We start from the raw sequence: 16,518 nt of genomic DNA, 5'->3' as shown, positions 1-16,518 counted from the left end.
ATTTAGCAGGGCAAGCCTTCAATTCCAGTATTTAGGAGGTAGAGGCAGGCAGATCTCTGTGAGTTCCAGGCAAGCCTGGTATAGAAAATGAGTTTTGGGCCAGCAAAGACCCTGTCTTTAAAAAAAAAAAAAAAAAAAAAAAAAAAGCTAGCAGGGCGTGGTGGCGCACACCTTTAATCCCAGCACTCAGGAGGCAGAGGCAGGCGGATTTCTGAGTTCGAGGCCAGCCTGGTCTACAAAGTGAGTTCCAGGACAGCCAGGGCTATACAGAGAAACCCTGTCTCAAAAAAAAAAAAAAATTCTAATTTTTTAAAGTACTTTATAGTGGACATTTGAAAAGAGGGAGGCAGAGATATCAACTTTCCTCAAAGTGATGGTCCCTCTAGCTAAGATGTGCTCAAGTCCGGTTGAACAAAGAGCCTTTACACCTGGAGAGGCACCAGGACTGTGGGTGAGAGTCAAGGACCTAATTTGAGTGGGCTCAGCCACCTGTTAATGCCACTGTAATTCCTTCAACTCCCTTGTAACATCTTTATTAAAGGCTTTGCCACGCACACTGTAATGGCCACCTGACAGAACTGAACTGGTCTGGATTTACAAGGCACAGGGGAACTCTAGCTGTATGTCAAACAAAAACAGAGAAAAACTCCTGGTCGCTTCCTGTCATGCCTCAGACCTTGCACCCTGCCCCGGCTCTAATGAATTCTCACAAGGTCAGATTAGAAGAATTATTCTCAGTAATGCAAATAAGTAAACTGCCAGTAAACTTTCCAGACGCGTGCCTGGAAATCCTGGATTCACTCGCCTCAGTTATAGCTCGGTGGTTATTTGTAGAATGTCCCATGGAGAATCTTGCTGCCCTGTGTCCAGGCCCTGGACATTGAGAGCTCTCGCCTAGTATGAAACATGCTTGGTAGTGGCTGTGGAGGTTGGGATTTGTTCCCGTTCCAGCCACTCTAGAAGAGTCAGGAGGATTCTATTTCTACCTTTTAAGTAGGTAGGATTGCCGTGAGTGTGAACCAGAATCTGTGCCTTATCCGATCTGTCCTAACATGGAGGCCTCATTCACCTTAGAAACTGATTCTGCTTCAGCACTGAGTTGTAATTTGCTTTAAGCGTCATGAGGAAACTTTTTGTGGATTTTTTTTATTGGATATCTGAAGTATGAACTTTGTTAAGTGACAATGTCATGCTGCGATGTTCAGAGGCTGGACATGCTTGAACGGGGTCACAGCTTAGTCTAAGCACTCTAAAGATCGCTTCGAAGACCTGCAGCCAGAGTGAGTCTTGGGCTTTCCCTCCTGTGACATAGTTTCATCTTAAAATTTTTTTTGATAGGAATTTCACTGGTCAATTATCTGGGGAAATAAAGAATTTTAGAGTTTCCTGATTTTATTACCTTGGTATTCAAATGCTTTGTGTGTGTGTGTCAGGGGTGGGGGTGGGGGTCACAACTGGGACATGGACTCAGCTCTTAGAAATTTCGACTTTAATGATTATGGAGTCCAGGTGAAGACTAACAAATGGCACCCACTGGAGCAAATCCTCATGAGGACTCAGAAGGACAATGCCAACAAAGTACCCAGCCAAGTGTCTGACACCTAATAATGCCAGCATGGTGAAGCATCTGGTCCAGTGACTGTCACTTTGTGGTTGCCCACGTAAATCTGTAAGACAGAAGTGCTGAATACTGTTTTCCATTTTGTACCTATAATCATTTTCAAGACCTTTATTTTCCTTTTTGTTCTGTAAGGCTTCTTTAGCCACTTATCACCTCTTAGTAGCTGTAATCTCTCTCTCTCTCTCTCTCTCTCTCTCTCTCTCTCTCTCTCTCTCTCACACACACACACACACACACTTCATTTCACATAACCTAAAATTCAAAGCTAAATTCCTAATCTTTTTTTCTTTTAATTGCATTTATTGTATGCCGAATTTATTCCCATACCATAAGTGTTTGTTTCTTCAGTTCCGGGATGATTTTTTTTTTCTTCTGTGAAACCTCCTCTTCTGGCTTAGGAACAGTTTGTTCCATCTTAGCAAAGATCATCTCAGTGTGGCAGGGGGACCCCCTGTGTGGATTGATCCAACAAAACAGTTACTTTTCTGTTTCTGTGATAAAACAGTGGCCAAGGCAACTTACAGGAGAAAAGGTTGACTTAGGGTTTCCATTTGGATAAGTAATAACCCACTTCCTGGTACCAAGTCTGTAGTAGTTACTTTCCCATGGCTGTGATAAAACACCATGATCAAAGACACTTATTGAAGAATGACTTTCTTTTGGGCTTACAGTTCCAGAGACCGTAATGGTGGGAGCAGATAGCAGCCAGGTGACTGAAACTGGAAGTTGAGAACTGAGGGCTCACAACTTCAGACTGCAAGCCGGAAGCTGAAAGAGTACACTCAAAATCATGTGAGATTTTGAAACCTCGAAGCCTGACCCAAGGGACATACTTACTTCAGCATTGCTAAACTTTCTAAGCTTCTCCAAACATCCACAAACTGGGGACCAAGCATCAAATGCATGGTCTGTAAACATAACTTTTATTCTCCTGTTGTAATTGCTGTCTGGGCGGCTTACTGCCTCCATCTGCTAGCCTAGGTCTAGGGAGCCTCTGGCCTCCATACAATCTTACCTGGGCCTAGAGTGTTTTCAGCCTTTGAGACTTGCTGCTGGGTGAGATCACCCTTTCTAGTTTTTTTCTGAGCCCTGACTGGCTGGTTCAACTCCGATGTTCTGGCTCAAAACTACTCTCCCAGCTGACTGATTCAATCTGGCTTTTCTCTTGGCCTCTAATTGATCTGTTTTGCTTCAAAATATCTCTAGAAATCTTTTCTAATCTTCTGGCTCCTTCTCATTCTCTTGCTTGTTGTGTCTTTACCTGTGTCCAGCCTGTTCTCTCTTCAATCTGTCTCTGTAAAAACTCTCCTGGTAACACTGCCTCCTTCTCCCTCTCTCTGCTCCACTCTCCCTCCCGACTCTACTTACTGCTCTCACGAGCTCCACTGTATCCTGTACTGTACTCTCTTCTTCCTGAGCTGCCTGTCTCTCCCTGAAGTAGCTTCCCTCTCCTCTCTCTCCCTGTGAGAGTTGGCTATATCCTATTCTGTCAGACCATTCTCTGACTCATCACCTTGTCTGCCACCCATTTAGACATCACTTCCAAGCATGGCTACTTCCTCCACCAAATTAACTTTACCTTCATTGTTTGAGATTAAAGGTGAATCTAAGGGTTTGCCTGTATTCCAGCCAGAGGGATTACAGGTGCATACTAAGGGCTGAGCCACACCACAACTAGAAACAGGTTCAAATATCCTGTAACAGTGGTCTATGAGGAGATATCTTATCTAAACCATTATATCTCTGAGCCATTATAGCCATGAGCTTTGTTAAGTTGGACGGTTTACCTGTGTATGTTCAATGTAAATACTTTATCTTTAAAGCCATTCCTGGGGTGTGCCAGGCTCCTTTGTGTTCTTCTCACATATACTTGAACCAAGACTAAAGCACTTCTCATAGGCTCACCTTTTAACACTTTAGGCCTGTTTCCAAGCTGTTATAAGAGAATGCAACTTTTCTTTCCAATGAGTGCCTGGTCTTTTCCATCACATTAGTTTTGCCAGCAGATCTCAGAGACCTGACAGTTTTCCCAGCCCTTATGCTGCACAGATATAGACTCTCTGCAGTTTTGTGCATAGCTCTGGTGTGTGATTCAATAAATTACTTGCCATTCTTCCAATACCTTACTGCTTGTTTCTCTTCAGCAAATGTTCATTCAACCAAAGCCTACTGACATCCCACAGTATGTCAAACACTGTGCTGGGTGCTGTGCATATAAAATGAATAAAACACTATTTTGTATTTGTCCATTCTGCTTCAGCAAATCTGGGGCAAAAACAGTACTTTTGTCTAGGAGTTCAGTCAGTAGTGTAGAAAACAAAGATAAACACGCCTCTCATGGTACAGCGTTAAGCATCACACACTATCATATGGGGAAACAGAACTTTATCTAGGGGGACTCTCTTTTCTGTGTGGTCTTTATTTCATTTCCACTTGTCTGTGTTTATAAGTAGAAGTTTGCCAAAGGACAGGGCCAGTGTAAAGATCAGGGAAAGCAGGGCATCTAAGGCACAGGAATTGGTTTGAAAGAGGCTCTGAAATGGTAAGAGGAAGGTCCTGGAGTCTTCAAGCAGGTGGATGGGCTTGGTGTGGAATCCTGTGTGGAACAGAGAGTATAGGAAGGATCAAACCCAAAGGACTCAGTTGAAGCACAGGGTAGAATTTCATTCCAAAGGCAAGTGGGGGAGGAAATTACCAAATGAAGACTCAGGAGCTAGAAGCTGCGGTGAAAGCCTGCTAACTCTGAGAGGCAGAAAAAGTACTCAGCTGACCTTCCCACTCCACCGACTTCTCAGAAGGAAAAGCCCCTTCTCCTTCATGCACTCTTAAATACCCTTCACCTCAAACTCTCTCCTTTCTCTTGCTCATGTTCACTCTCTTGTCAGCTGGCTACTTGCTCTGCCGCCTGATCTAGGGTTGACTTTATTTAGCTCTTGGATTAATGTGCGCGCTAGGTAGGGGTGAGCCAGGCTACCTATACTTGTTTACAGTAAACAGAAAGTTCTAGGATCAAAGGCTGAGCCACAGTTATTAACAGATTCTTCCAGTTCACAATCTCAGGGCTCATAATGTGATCCAATATCCTGCAACCGGAAACTGTTTAAGCAGGGCAGTTGGATAATCAGATCTGTTTCTTACATGGTGGGTCTTACCAACTCAATTAGATGGCATTCAGGTTTCGGCGTCTGAAAGAGTGTATGCTGCTTGCACGGTGTGAATTGATTTTTATGCCTCGAAAAGGCATGTGTCCAGCATACTCACTTGTACTCTAGTGCCCACTTGTGCCAATGTTAATTGGGCCAAGAAAGTGACTTTTTTTACCCCCAAGTCTGTCCTTAAAATGCCTAGCTTCTTTATCTAGGGTTGGGTATAAATACACACAGCTTTTGTCTGTCTAAACCTTAATCTTTCCACTTTGTCACCTTTGCTGTAAACGCACGGTTCAGGATTAGGCTCTTCCTTTCCCAGCACTCGAATCCCAAGATTGCACGTTGCCGGGAGTCACGCCCATCTAGGAAATTGCCGGAGCAGGAAGTTTGTCCCTCTCGGCGCGCTGTCCTGACGTAGTCGTGCGCAGGCGCAGTTCTTCATTCGGCGGCGTGTTCTTCTCATCTAAGTTCCTGGTTCCCGGGCTGTGTGCGACGCCGGCTTTTCGCGGTCTACTTACTCCCTTGGCCGGCTCTGGACTGTCGCTCTCTGCCTTTCAGCGCCGGGACCACTGCTTGTGCGCGCACTGCACGCCTCCTCACGCGACAAGCTCATGGCGGAGCGCGGGGAACTCGATCTGACGGGCGCCAAACAGAACACCGGCGTGTGGCTGGTCAAGGTGAGTGAGACGCGAGCCCCGCGGGGCGCTTCCGAAAGTTCTGGGTCCGTCTTGCTCGGGCCACCGCTGTTCTGAGAAGCGGGTCGCTGTTGCGTCCGTTTGCAGGTTGGAGAAGTTACTTTAGGGGACACAGGGCGTCTTTCAGGCCGTCTCTCAATTTCATCCGCCCACCATGGAACTAACTCTCTTTACCGCCAAGACCTGGCCTTCCTGGAGTCCTGACCCGGTGGTCCCCGAGTGGGCAGTACATTTACCCCAGGTCGGAAAAGTCCTTGCGGTTTTCTTTTTGGTAAGGTTAACTTTAGTTATGAACGTGTATAAATTACTTGAATAGATATTCCGTACAGTTTTCTGGACCACAAAGTGGAGCTGGTCCCTGTGTACTCTGTTGTTTTGAAACAATCTCTCTGTGTAGACTTGGCTAGCCTGGAACTCGCCATGTAGACTCCTGTCGCTTTACACGGCTAGTGTTGCCTGGGTTGGTAATTCAATTGGAGCCTTCGAAAGACCTAGAAGTTCTGAATTCAAAGAGAAGTTGTTGACTTCGTGTTTTTAAAGAGCGAGTTTAGGATTCATGAAACCAACCAGCAGTAAATGTTTTAAGTGGTCATGCGGCAGACCTCGTTTGCCCCAGTGGTCGCCATCTATTCGGGTCACTTTTTTTTATATGGGGTGGGAGGCTCTGTGGGGAATCTCATTCTGAAAAACCATATTTAAATGGGATCATGAAAGTTTCCCAAACTTGTTTTTTAAATGGTTTATCTTTGTAATGAGTGTTTTAAGTCCATGGCTGAGTTCTCATCAAGACAAAGTGTTTCTTCCTGTCCTTTTCTCTGAAACAGCTCTCGTCGTTTGCCAGCACAGCAGACTATGTTAAGTTCTTCAAACCCCTGAACAGTTTCTAGTGCTCCTTTGTACCTGTCTGTATCTATTGTTGATGCCCCTACCCCCAAGTCACTTTCTTTGCACTTTGATTAGTGTTTGGCACATATTACTTTTCCAATATGTGATGAATATAAGAAATTGAAAAGGCACACGCCTTTAATTCCAGCACTCGGGAGGGAGAGGCAGGTGAGTGAGTTCCAGGACAGCCAGAGCTATACAGAGAAACCCTGTCTCGAAAAACCAAAAAGAAAAAGAAAAGGCTGTATGTCAAAGAGACACAAACTAAAGTGGGTAGGAGTTAGTCCTGTCAGTTTCATCGGCGGGCGATTAATGAAACACACCTCTGGGTGTTTCTGGTGCTGTTTCTGGAGGCAAAGTAGGTCACAGGGCTATGATCTAATTAAGGGATTAGTTACTCTGTTGGTGGATTTATAATGTGACTTCTCTGGGAGGTAGTGAAAGGTAGTGGGGCGGGGCCTAGTTGGAAGAAGTAGATTCTGGCTGTATGTTCTTAGGGCTGCCCTGGCCCTCTCTGTATCTCCTCTATATCATGGCCACTGTGGAGTGAGCTGCAGCACTTTTCCTTGTTTTTCCCACCATGACAGATAGAAACTGAGATACCCAGTGCAAAATAAATCTTAAATTGTTTCTGTCAGATATTTGGTCACAGTGACTAAGTCTGACTAAAACAGAGAATACAGCAAAGGGTTATAAGTAACAGGAAAAACGAAAACCTATTCTCTCCTTTCCTTTCCCTTCCCTTCTCTCCCTCTCTCTTCATCTCTCCCTCTCTCTCTCTACCTTTCTTAGTTCAGGCTGGCCTGGAAGTCTCTGTGTAGCCCAGGCTGGCCATAAACTCATGGTAATTCTCCCACCTAGGTGTGTGTTAGAGCACCTGTGCTTGAGTATTTATGTTAGATAAATACACAGATATATATCTTAGATAAAGGAGAGCTACCAAATAGACAGGACTGTGGTGTGCACACCTTTAATCTTAGTACTTGAGAAGTTAGCCTGGTCTACATTGAGTCAGGGGAATGTTGTAAGACCCAGAAACCAGAAGAGGGCATTGGATCCTCTGGTATTACAGGTATGGCTGGTTATGAGCTGCCATGTGGGTACTGGGAATTGAACCCAGGTCCTCTGGAAGAACAGTCAGTGCTTTAAAGCTGAACCATCTTTCCAGCCCTTATCAGACTTAAATAGCAAAACCATTAAAAAGTCCATATGGTATTTTGAGATACATTGTCCACAGTCTCACCTAGCTTTATTTCTGAGTTGTATCACTAGCCTTAGATTCGGTTTTCATATCTGTAGACAAGGGAGAGTACTTTGAAGAGTGATTGAGGGGATGAGTGGGTGGAGGGGATAGAAAGTCTACAAGGAGTCTGACAGAATTGTCTCCTCAACCTTCCTCTTTTCCAGCCTCAGGCCTATCACCTGACACACTTTGGTAGTCTACTAAGTTAATATCATGAACATACAATCAGCCTTTTTTACTCCTTTTTTAAAAAAACTTTAACTGTAATCAAAGTACTGTACCCCCCCCATAATCTTGCTAGACTTCCTTGTCTCCCCTTTGCAGCCCCAACACCTATGTCTCAGTCTGAATTCATTGTGATCACATTGTTATTCCAAGATTACTACGAGAACTAATGCTGACAACTGACAGTCAGTGAATACTTATTCTCCACAACACATATGCTTCGTGTTTTATTAAAGTCTCTTCTTTGCTTCTCATAACAGGATAGCTGAAAGGTCTAAACTACTTATGTGAAGAACAGAGGCAGATTATTTATTAGAGAATTAATATATTTTTCCATCTTAGAATTTAACCTCCGGTTACTTCTGTTTTTCTGTTTCTGGTTTTAGACATAGTATTTTTATGGTTAAGAACAAAATCCCTTGAGATGGCTTGGCCTTGAATCGTGCTCTGTCATTTACTAATTGTATAACCCCGGGGAAGGTATTTGATCTCTGGGTACAGCATCTGTGAAATGTTTTGCTTTATTTTAGGTTCCTAAATATTTGTCCCAGCAATGGGCAAAAGCCTCTGGAAGAGGTGAAGTTGGGAAACTGAGGATTGCCAAGTAAGTTATTTATATATTTATATAAATATACTATGTACACACATATAGTTAGTATATATGTATAGCACATAAACTATACATTTTTTAAAGCTGTTTTTAAAAATGTTTATAATGGCTTTTGAATGTGATTACATTCTTAGAGAATTTACTTAGAAGGTGAGAGTTATTGGGCATGTTAAAGCAGGTTATGGGATATCTATATATTCTGTGAGGAGACAGGCTTGTGCATGTGTGATAAGTAGTGTGACTATAAAGCTAAATTTATTGGGGAAGCTTACTGGTAGTGAAGGAGCAGATGATACGGTTTCCCCATCCTTCTATCTGTTCGTGGTGTGCAGAGGTGTGCTTGGGTTAGGTGTGCATACCTAGAAAGTACTTTTTTAAAAATTTTATTTATTTATTTTATGTACATGAGTACACTGTAGCTGTACAGATGGTTGTGAGCCATCATGTGGTTGCTGGGAATTGAATTCAGGACCTCTGCTCGCTCCATCCCGAAGATTTATTTATTATTATATGTAAGTACACTGTAGTTGTCCTCAGACACAGCAGAAGAGGGCGTCAGGTCTCATTACATTTGGTTGTGAGCCACCATATGGTTGCTGGGAATTGAACCTCAGAACCTCTGGAAGAGCAGTTAGTGCTCTTAACTGCTGGGCCATCTCTCCAGCCCTAGAAAGTACTTTGATGGATGGACTTTGCCATTGTCGTTCCTGGTTAAAGGGCTATGGAAGGACATAGGGAGCGTCTAGTGTGCCTGAGACTTTGTGTTCTATGAGAGAGATTGAACCCAGATTCTCCATGTTCTCACGGGGCGGCTTCTTTATCCCGTATCCAGTCACTTCATTTGTTTGTTTGTTTAGTTTAGTTTTTTTTTCAAGTCTATGTAGCTCTAGGTGTCCTGGTACTTGCTCTGTATGTAGGTCAGGGTGGCCCTGAACTCAGAGATCTGCATGCCTCTGCCTCCTGAGTGCTGGGATTAAAGGCGTGCGCCACCATGCCTGACTTCATCCATTCACTTAAAAAAGATTATTTTATACATACGAGGTTTTTGCTGGTATGTATATCTATGCACTAACTGTTTGCCTGGTACTTGAAGAGACCAGAAGAAGGCATCTGATCTCTTGGAACTGGAGTTATAGACAGTAGTTAAGCACTGTGAGGATGCTGGAAATTGAACCCAGGTCGTCTGGAAGAGCAGCTAGTACTCTTGACTGTTAGACTGTCTTCCCAGCCCTTGTCTAGCTACTTTTAATCCAACTCCACTGAGATTCTCAAGCCTAGTACTTCATTGAAATAGCTGTCATCTGTTACTAATGTCCCCACCTTTATCAATTAGTTTTTGTTTCATAACAAAACTTAAAAATTTTTAGTCACTTAGAACAAAAAATATTTTATTTGTTCAGAATTTTCTGGATTTTTTTTTCTGGTCAGGGCTGAGCTGGAAGGCCTTCTTGACTGGCCTGGCCTTGTTAAACATTGAGTGGCTTGGTATCAGCTGGGCAGGAGTCATCTGTTTCATCTCCAGCATATTCTTTCATATGGTGGTGAGAGTTCACAGTTGCAAAAGAGGGCCTACAAGTACAAGGGTACTTCTGTCTGTTCGCTAAAGTCTTATTGGCCAAAACCAAATTCAAGGGCTAGAAACAGATTTCAACACCAATTTTCTTTTTCCCTGTAAAAATTTTTATTACACATCTTATATAGCAGCTGTCTTGATTGACCCGCATCAGACTTGACAAGGCCGTAAAACTGGTATCCCATCCCATCAGGACAGCACTCTGCTGCCCTCTTCCTTCATTGTCTCCTATGGACCTTTTGCTAGGCTCCTGGATGCCCCATCTCAGCATCTTAGTTTACATGATCCCTCCTCTCAGTCATCAGTTCTTGTCTCTTTTCACTTTTTTTTTTAAAGTGGCCTCATCTCTTCTAGCTTTAAATGCCAAATGTTCAATCTCTTCTATATTCCTGCTTTGGTGTCTCAAGAGACTCTCAAGCTTAGTAATTACTTCCTGGTTCTGTCAGAAGTATCTGAGAATTCAACTTTTCAGGGACCATTTTAAAGCTGCCTCAAGAAAGACACATAGTTCTGGAGTTAAATTTTTTAGTTTTCTTACTTGATGAGACTTATCTTTAAGAAACTTGATACTTTTCATTTTTTCTCCCCTTAGTTCTTTGTTGTAAATTCCTTTTAAAAAGTCACAGTATTTCTCTATCCCTGACTAGCTATCAAATGAATGCGACAGAGACACTAGATTTTTTTTCTTCCTCCTCCCCCCCCCCACCCCCAAACAAGGTTTCTCTGTATAGCTCTGGCTGTCCTGGAACTCACTCTGTAGACCAGGCTGTCCTTGAACTCAGAAATCCACCCGCCTCTGCCTCCCAAGTGCTGGGATTAAAGGCATGTGCCAGCACTGCCTGCGCGACACTAGATTGTTTTTTTAATGGAGCTTTACTACACAATTCCTGGGTAGTCATTGATCTGTTTTAATCCTTTAAGCTAATCTGACTCCCTCCCAGCCCAAATCCCCAAGGTACTTGCATTTTATTATTGGCTTGGCTCTCTGGGCTGTGGGTGTATTCTCCCATGATGTCTCTAGGACCCCTTCCTTCCGGATCCCCATCCCCACCCCACACCCCACTGGTGGAAGTTCTGCCCAGCCATTGGCTGATCAGCTTTTATTGACAACTCAGAGAATAAATGGGGAGCAATGTTTACACAAACTTGAGACAGAAGATAGTTGGAATAAGCATTATAATGCCATGTCCAGATGGCAACAAGATATGGGGCAGAGAAATCAGCATTTGAATGCTACAAGGATAATCTTTACATAGTGCACAAAAACATTTTGCCTACACTTTGTCTTACTTGAAGTTCTGTCTTGAAGTTCTTTGTTTCTTGTGTGGTTGTGCATTTATACACTGGCCCCTTGTCCTCTGGTGGGACTTGTGTGTGGTGGTTGGTTTTGGGACTTACCTTTAAGCCTTAGCTTTCTTGTTTGTGAAGTGTGAATGTTAGCATTAATGGTTCTCCAATCCATAGGGCAGATTATAAGACAATACAAGCTTAGGACTTTGAAAACTCAAAGATTACATTCCTGTAAACCTGTACAAAGACCATGCTTGTTGGAGGAATGTCTGATCTCTCTTAGTGTGACAGACTGAGACATACAGGAACTAGGTTCAGGGAAGACGGGGAGCCCCTAGTACTGCATTGATCACTGAAATGAGATGTTAGAGGTGATGTTCAAGTGGAGATGGCTGTACTTGAGTTCTTCATTGGTGTAAGTGTCGGTCTTACTTACCGACCTGGGGTACTGATTGTGGTCAGAGGGAATGCCTGTCAGTCAGAACAACTCAGCAAGACTGAGACAGCTGAAGCCATCAAACTTTTTATACACCTATCAAAACAAAATATAATGGTGGTTGCCAGGATACAATCATGTTTGCAAGCTACATGGGCCATACTAATTTTTCAGCCAAGCTTCTATATCAGTAGTTCGACCCTTTGGGGCTTGGATGATCCTTTTACAGGGATCACCTAAGACCATCCGAAATGGGTATGTTTTACATTACAGTTCATAACCGTAGCAAAATTACATTTGTGAAGATCTTTTTATGGTCATTACAAGATGAGGAACTGTGTTTTAAAGGGTTATGGCACGGAAACCTGAGAACCACTGTCCTATGTGCTTTCACTGATTTCTAAGAGATACACAGATGGCCTGAAGTCTTCACTGTCTAAGGCAGTGCCTTGCTTTTTCAGGAACTAGTGCCCCAGCAGCCATGGAATCTAACTTGAAAAACCTATGATGCATGCCTCTCAAGGCAGCTAGACCAGGCCAACTCCACTACTCCTTGCACATTGGTAGGAAATTTCAAGCTACCTATTCCCTATATTTTAAAGCAGATGGCTTACATAATTGCATCTACTATTCATAGGTTAGCCATACCTACAGGCTTGCTTGGATCAGTCCCAATTGATAGCTTTCCCTGGGTAGTTATTGAAGTGTCCAGTTTCATGTCCCTGAGTATCCTAGTTTTGATAATAAATGGTGGTTACCTAAATGTTATTTTGTGCAATGTGTGTGTCATGTGTTACCAGCCCAAGTTTTTACGAACAAAATTGTATTGTTGGCCTTTGCACACACGAAGTCCCATAGAAAGACTGTGTATATGTGAGTTGTTTTTTTTTTTTTTTTACATAAGTAATACATTCCCTTTTGTTGTATTTAAAAAAAAATCACCTTAATACAAAATAAAAAAGTCATCTGTATTTCCCATTCACACTCTTTGGAGGTGGTGACAGTTTGGTGTGGAAGCCTCTAGATTGCATCCTGATTATTTTGGATATGTAACATATGGATGCAATTTTGAAGCATCTTTGTTTATTCCACTGAATTCTCAGACTCCTTAGGCTTGGGGTTGCTAATTTCAGAACATAGCACAGAACTGGGATTGTGTTGTCATTCGCTGTTGAGTGAGGCTCAAGGCTTTGGTTTATTATCACTGTTTTCCTTTATCTCTTCCCTTGACTACATGGCTAGTCCCCTGTTCCTTGGGTCTTTTTAGAAAGAAATCCTTAGTAGAAGTAACTTGAAATCACTTGAATAAATTACAGTGAAGAGAAAGTAAACATGCCAGAATTTCCTTTAAGGAGGGAGGGCAGTCTTTTAGTTGGTGTCTATCTACCCAAAATGACACATAGTCCTACCTTATAGAAGATGGAGCCTCTTTACTAATAGCACAGCTATATTAATCCCAGTTCCCTGGGATTGCTGGAGAGATGCTTGAAAACAGCTGGCCCCCAGTAGACTGCATTCTTCTGTGTGCCTTGCTCATATTCCTAGCTGATACATAAGTACTAAGTTCACTCTTGGTAAATGTAGACTGGCTGAGGAGTAGCTTAACAGTGCATGTGACTAAATTACTAGAGTTTCAGTCGATATCCTGCATATTTTAAGTCATCAGATTTTTATGGTTGTAAACTGACGTCTCCAATAACAGGTGCTTGTTTAGAATGAATTGAGGTGATGGCCTCACTCTTCTTTTTACCAGTTAGCTCACAGTGCAGACCTCATGTTTCGTTGCTCTTAGAGAGAGTGAGCAGCTAAGTTCACCCAGTGGAATGGTGGGAGGAGTGTTTCAGTAGACACCCATGAGGAGCATGGGACATTTGAGTGATTTAGGACTATTGAGAGAACATTCCAGGTAAACTATTTTAATATTTTTGTGACTACAAGATGTATGATCAGTTATTGATTCTTAAGAGGAGACATATCCAGTTTACAGTTGCCTGTGTATATGTGTTGGGGGATGTGTGGTATTGAATTTTTAAAACAAGAATAAAGGGTTTAGAAGGGCAGTATGGTACACTAGTTAGGTGTATGAATCTACCCAGAAGTCAGGTTGGAGGTTCAATCCTAACCTTGTCACCAACTAGCTGTGTATTTTGGGATAAGTTACTGTCTTTGTTGGGGTTTCATTGCTATGAAGAGACACTATGACTAAAGCAATTATTATAAAGGACAACATTCAGTTGGGGCTGGCTTACAGGTTCAGAGGTTCAGTCCATTATCATCATGGCAGGAAGCATGGCAGCATCCAGGCAGACTTGGTGCTCTAGAAGGAGCTGAGGATTAAACATCTTGATCTGAAGGCAGCCAGGAAGAGGCTCTGAAATTTCACACTGGGTAGAGCGTGAGCATTGGGAGTCCTTAAAGCCTAACCCCACAGTGTCACACTTCCTCCAGCAAGGCCACACCTACTCTAACGAGGCCACACTTCCTAATAGTGGCACTCTCCATGGGCCTATGAAGGGCTGAACCTATTTAAACAAACACAGTTACTTACTCCCCCCCCCCCCCCGTCTTCTTATCTGTTAAAAGGGAATGTATTAATTCCTCGAGTTCACTTTATATATTTAAAGTGCCTAGTTGGTAAGTCATAGCATATATCACAAACAGACTGTACAGTAGGCACTACGTGGTGCAAGTGGACCTCTCTATTCCAGTTTTCCTGAGGCCAAGGAGAGAGTGCTGCAGCATAGGCCAGAAGCTAGGAAGATCTACACAGTAAGCTGGGTCATCTCTGCACAGATAGGCTGTGGGGTGGAGAGACAGAAGCAGAAGGGAGGGAAGAAGCATGCAGCTGGGATCGGGGGCAACTCTCCTCAAATTTGGTTCCCATTTAGTACCTGAGAAACAGAGAGTGCAGCTGTGACCGTGCTGAGTGACTCCTAAGTTAGACAGTTGGACATAGGGCTATTTATGTAAGTAAGTTTTTGAGATGTCCTGATTCCCCCTGTACTTGGATTATTTTGCGCTTTTGGGCATCCACCTTCCCACCTGAGTTTACAGTCTGCTTTAGCTTCTTCTACATCTTGCCTCAGAGCACCTCAGTTTTCTCTGTTTGTGCTGCATTTTACCTATAATCTTGAGTCCTATACTTCTATGTCTTTTCAGAGATACTTGATTTCTAGCTTTATTTCTTAATAGACTTAATATCTCAGATCATTTGGGGCCTATTAATAATAAATGTCTGCAAATAAATCAATGAGATAAAAACCGAATGAATTCAAAATAAATTTACACTGCTGACAGCATTTAAATTGGCACAAACTGTTGGAAAGACAGTGTTTATGTGTATCTATACATAGAGCAACATAAGCAGTATACACATTACACAGTAATGCTGCGCACTACAAAATGGAGTTGTAAGTCACTATTCCCTGGTAGGTACTTTATAGCTAGCTCCGCATTGTTTTTAGTTCTTACTGCTGCCATCATAGACAGGCACAGGCACACAGAGTGAGACAGAGTCAGCCACTGACTGACTCAGCTGAGGATTGGGATAATGAGAGTAAAAGATGAATAATAAATAAAATATTCTTGCCCTGATCTCAGCAGTCTCATCAATTTCTAGGAATTTATCCCATGAACCAATGGCTTTTGAGCTTAATTGTTCAGGCAGCAGAAACCCTCCAGTGTGGTTGATGATTTCATAGTATTTGTTTGGTTTTCTTAATTGTCTATCTTTTTTTTTTTTAAACTTTATTTATTTATTTATTTTATGTATACGAGTACACTGTAGCTATCTTCAGACACACCAGAAGAGGACATCAGATCCCATTACAGATGGTTGTGAGCCATGATGTGGTTGCTGGGAATTGAACTCAGGACCTCTGCAAGAGCAGTCAGTGCTCTTAACCTCTGAGCCATCTCTCCAGCCCTTAACTGTCTATCAATGACAGTAAGAACTTATGCCTTTTTGGTGTCAGATCCAAGAAATACTTTGAAAGTGAAGAACAGAGATGTGATTTTTTGGGGGTGGGGTGGGGGTGGGGGAGGAGTTGTCTTGAGTCTCTGTGTAACAGAGTCCTGGCTGTTCTGGACTCACTTTCTAGACCAGGCTGGCCTGGAACTCAAGAGATCCTCTTGCCTCTGCATCCTGAATGCTGGAATTAAAGGTGTTGGCCACTACACCCGCCTTTTTTTTTTTTTTTTTTTTTTTAGCAAGAAGAATGAGTGGAGCTTGAAGTGTTGTGGGTGTTGGGAAATGGCTCAGAGTAGTGAAGGAGGAAGGGGAAATATGTAGTATTTTAATAAACTCTGAAGGTTGGGCCAGGTGTTTACCTCATTGCTTTCTGGAGATACTGTTATAAAACTAGTTGGTGTTGTCCATTTTGGCCACAGATCTTTAGACAAAAGATACATGATAGTTTTAATGTGGAACAATAAAGTCTTGTTTACTTCATTAACACATACAAAGGCAAAGGAATATGTATTTAATTTTTTTTTTTTCAAGACGGGTTTCTCTGTGTAGCCCTGGCTGTCCTGGAACTCACTTTGTAGACCAGGCCTCGAACTCAGAAATCTGCCTGCCTCTGCCTCCTGAGTGCTGGGGTTAAAGGCGTGCGCCACCACCCGGCTATATATTTACTTTTAAAAAAACTTTTTCAACAACAGCTTTTGCTTCCAGTGAAGTTAACCTGTCAGAGCTCATTAATCTGTCCTCATTCTAGCTAAATTGCTGCAGTAATTATGTAAAAAGGAATTACCCCTCCTTGTTCCCTAATTGCGTCTGGGTGATTTTCT

General features: G+C 42.7%; 1 protein-coding gene and 1 long non-coding RNA gene across 2 annotated transcripts in view; one reads left to right on the top strand and one right to left on the bottom strand.

Moving 5' to 3' along the window:
• Positions 1-4,014: 4,014 nt before the first annotated feature.
• On the bottom strand, positions 4,015-5,381 carry Gm36429. The gene is made up of 2 exons (XR_383601.2): positions 5,044-5,381; positions 4,015-4,217 (listed from the first exon to the last, which is right to left on the bottom strand). It is a non-coding gene; the product is annotated as a predicted gene, 36429 (long non-coding RNA).
• Gtf2f2 (general transcription factor IIF, polypeptide 2) overlaps positions 5,262-16,518 on the top strand; it is a 113,938-nt gene continuing 102,681 nt past the window's right edge. The window contains exons 1-2 of the mRNA NM_026816.3: positions 5,262-5,447; positions 8,349-8,422. Of these exons, the coding sequence (NP_081092.1) occupies positions 5,382-5,447; positions 8,349-8,422 (140 nt within the window). The 5' untranslated portion in view covers positions 5,262-5,381. The remainder of the gene's footprint in view (positions 5,448-8,348; positions 8,423-16,518) is intronic.

Source organism: Mus musculus, chromosome 14, assembly GCF_000001635.26.
Source record: "Mus musculus strain C57BL/6J chromosome 14, GRCm38.p6 C57BL/6J".
In the NCBI taxonomy this organism is placed as follows: Eukaryota; Metazoa; Chordata; class Mammalia; order Rodentia; family Muridae; genus Mus; species Mus musculus.
The sequence above is the reverse complement of the archived record's forward strand: the minus strand, read 5'-3'. Positions and strand labels throughout refer to the sequence as shown.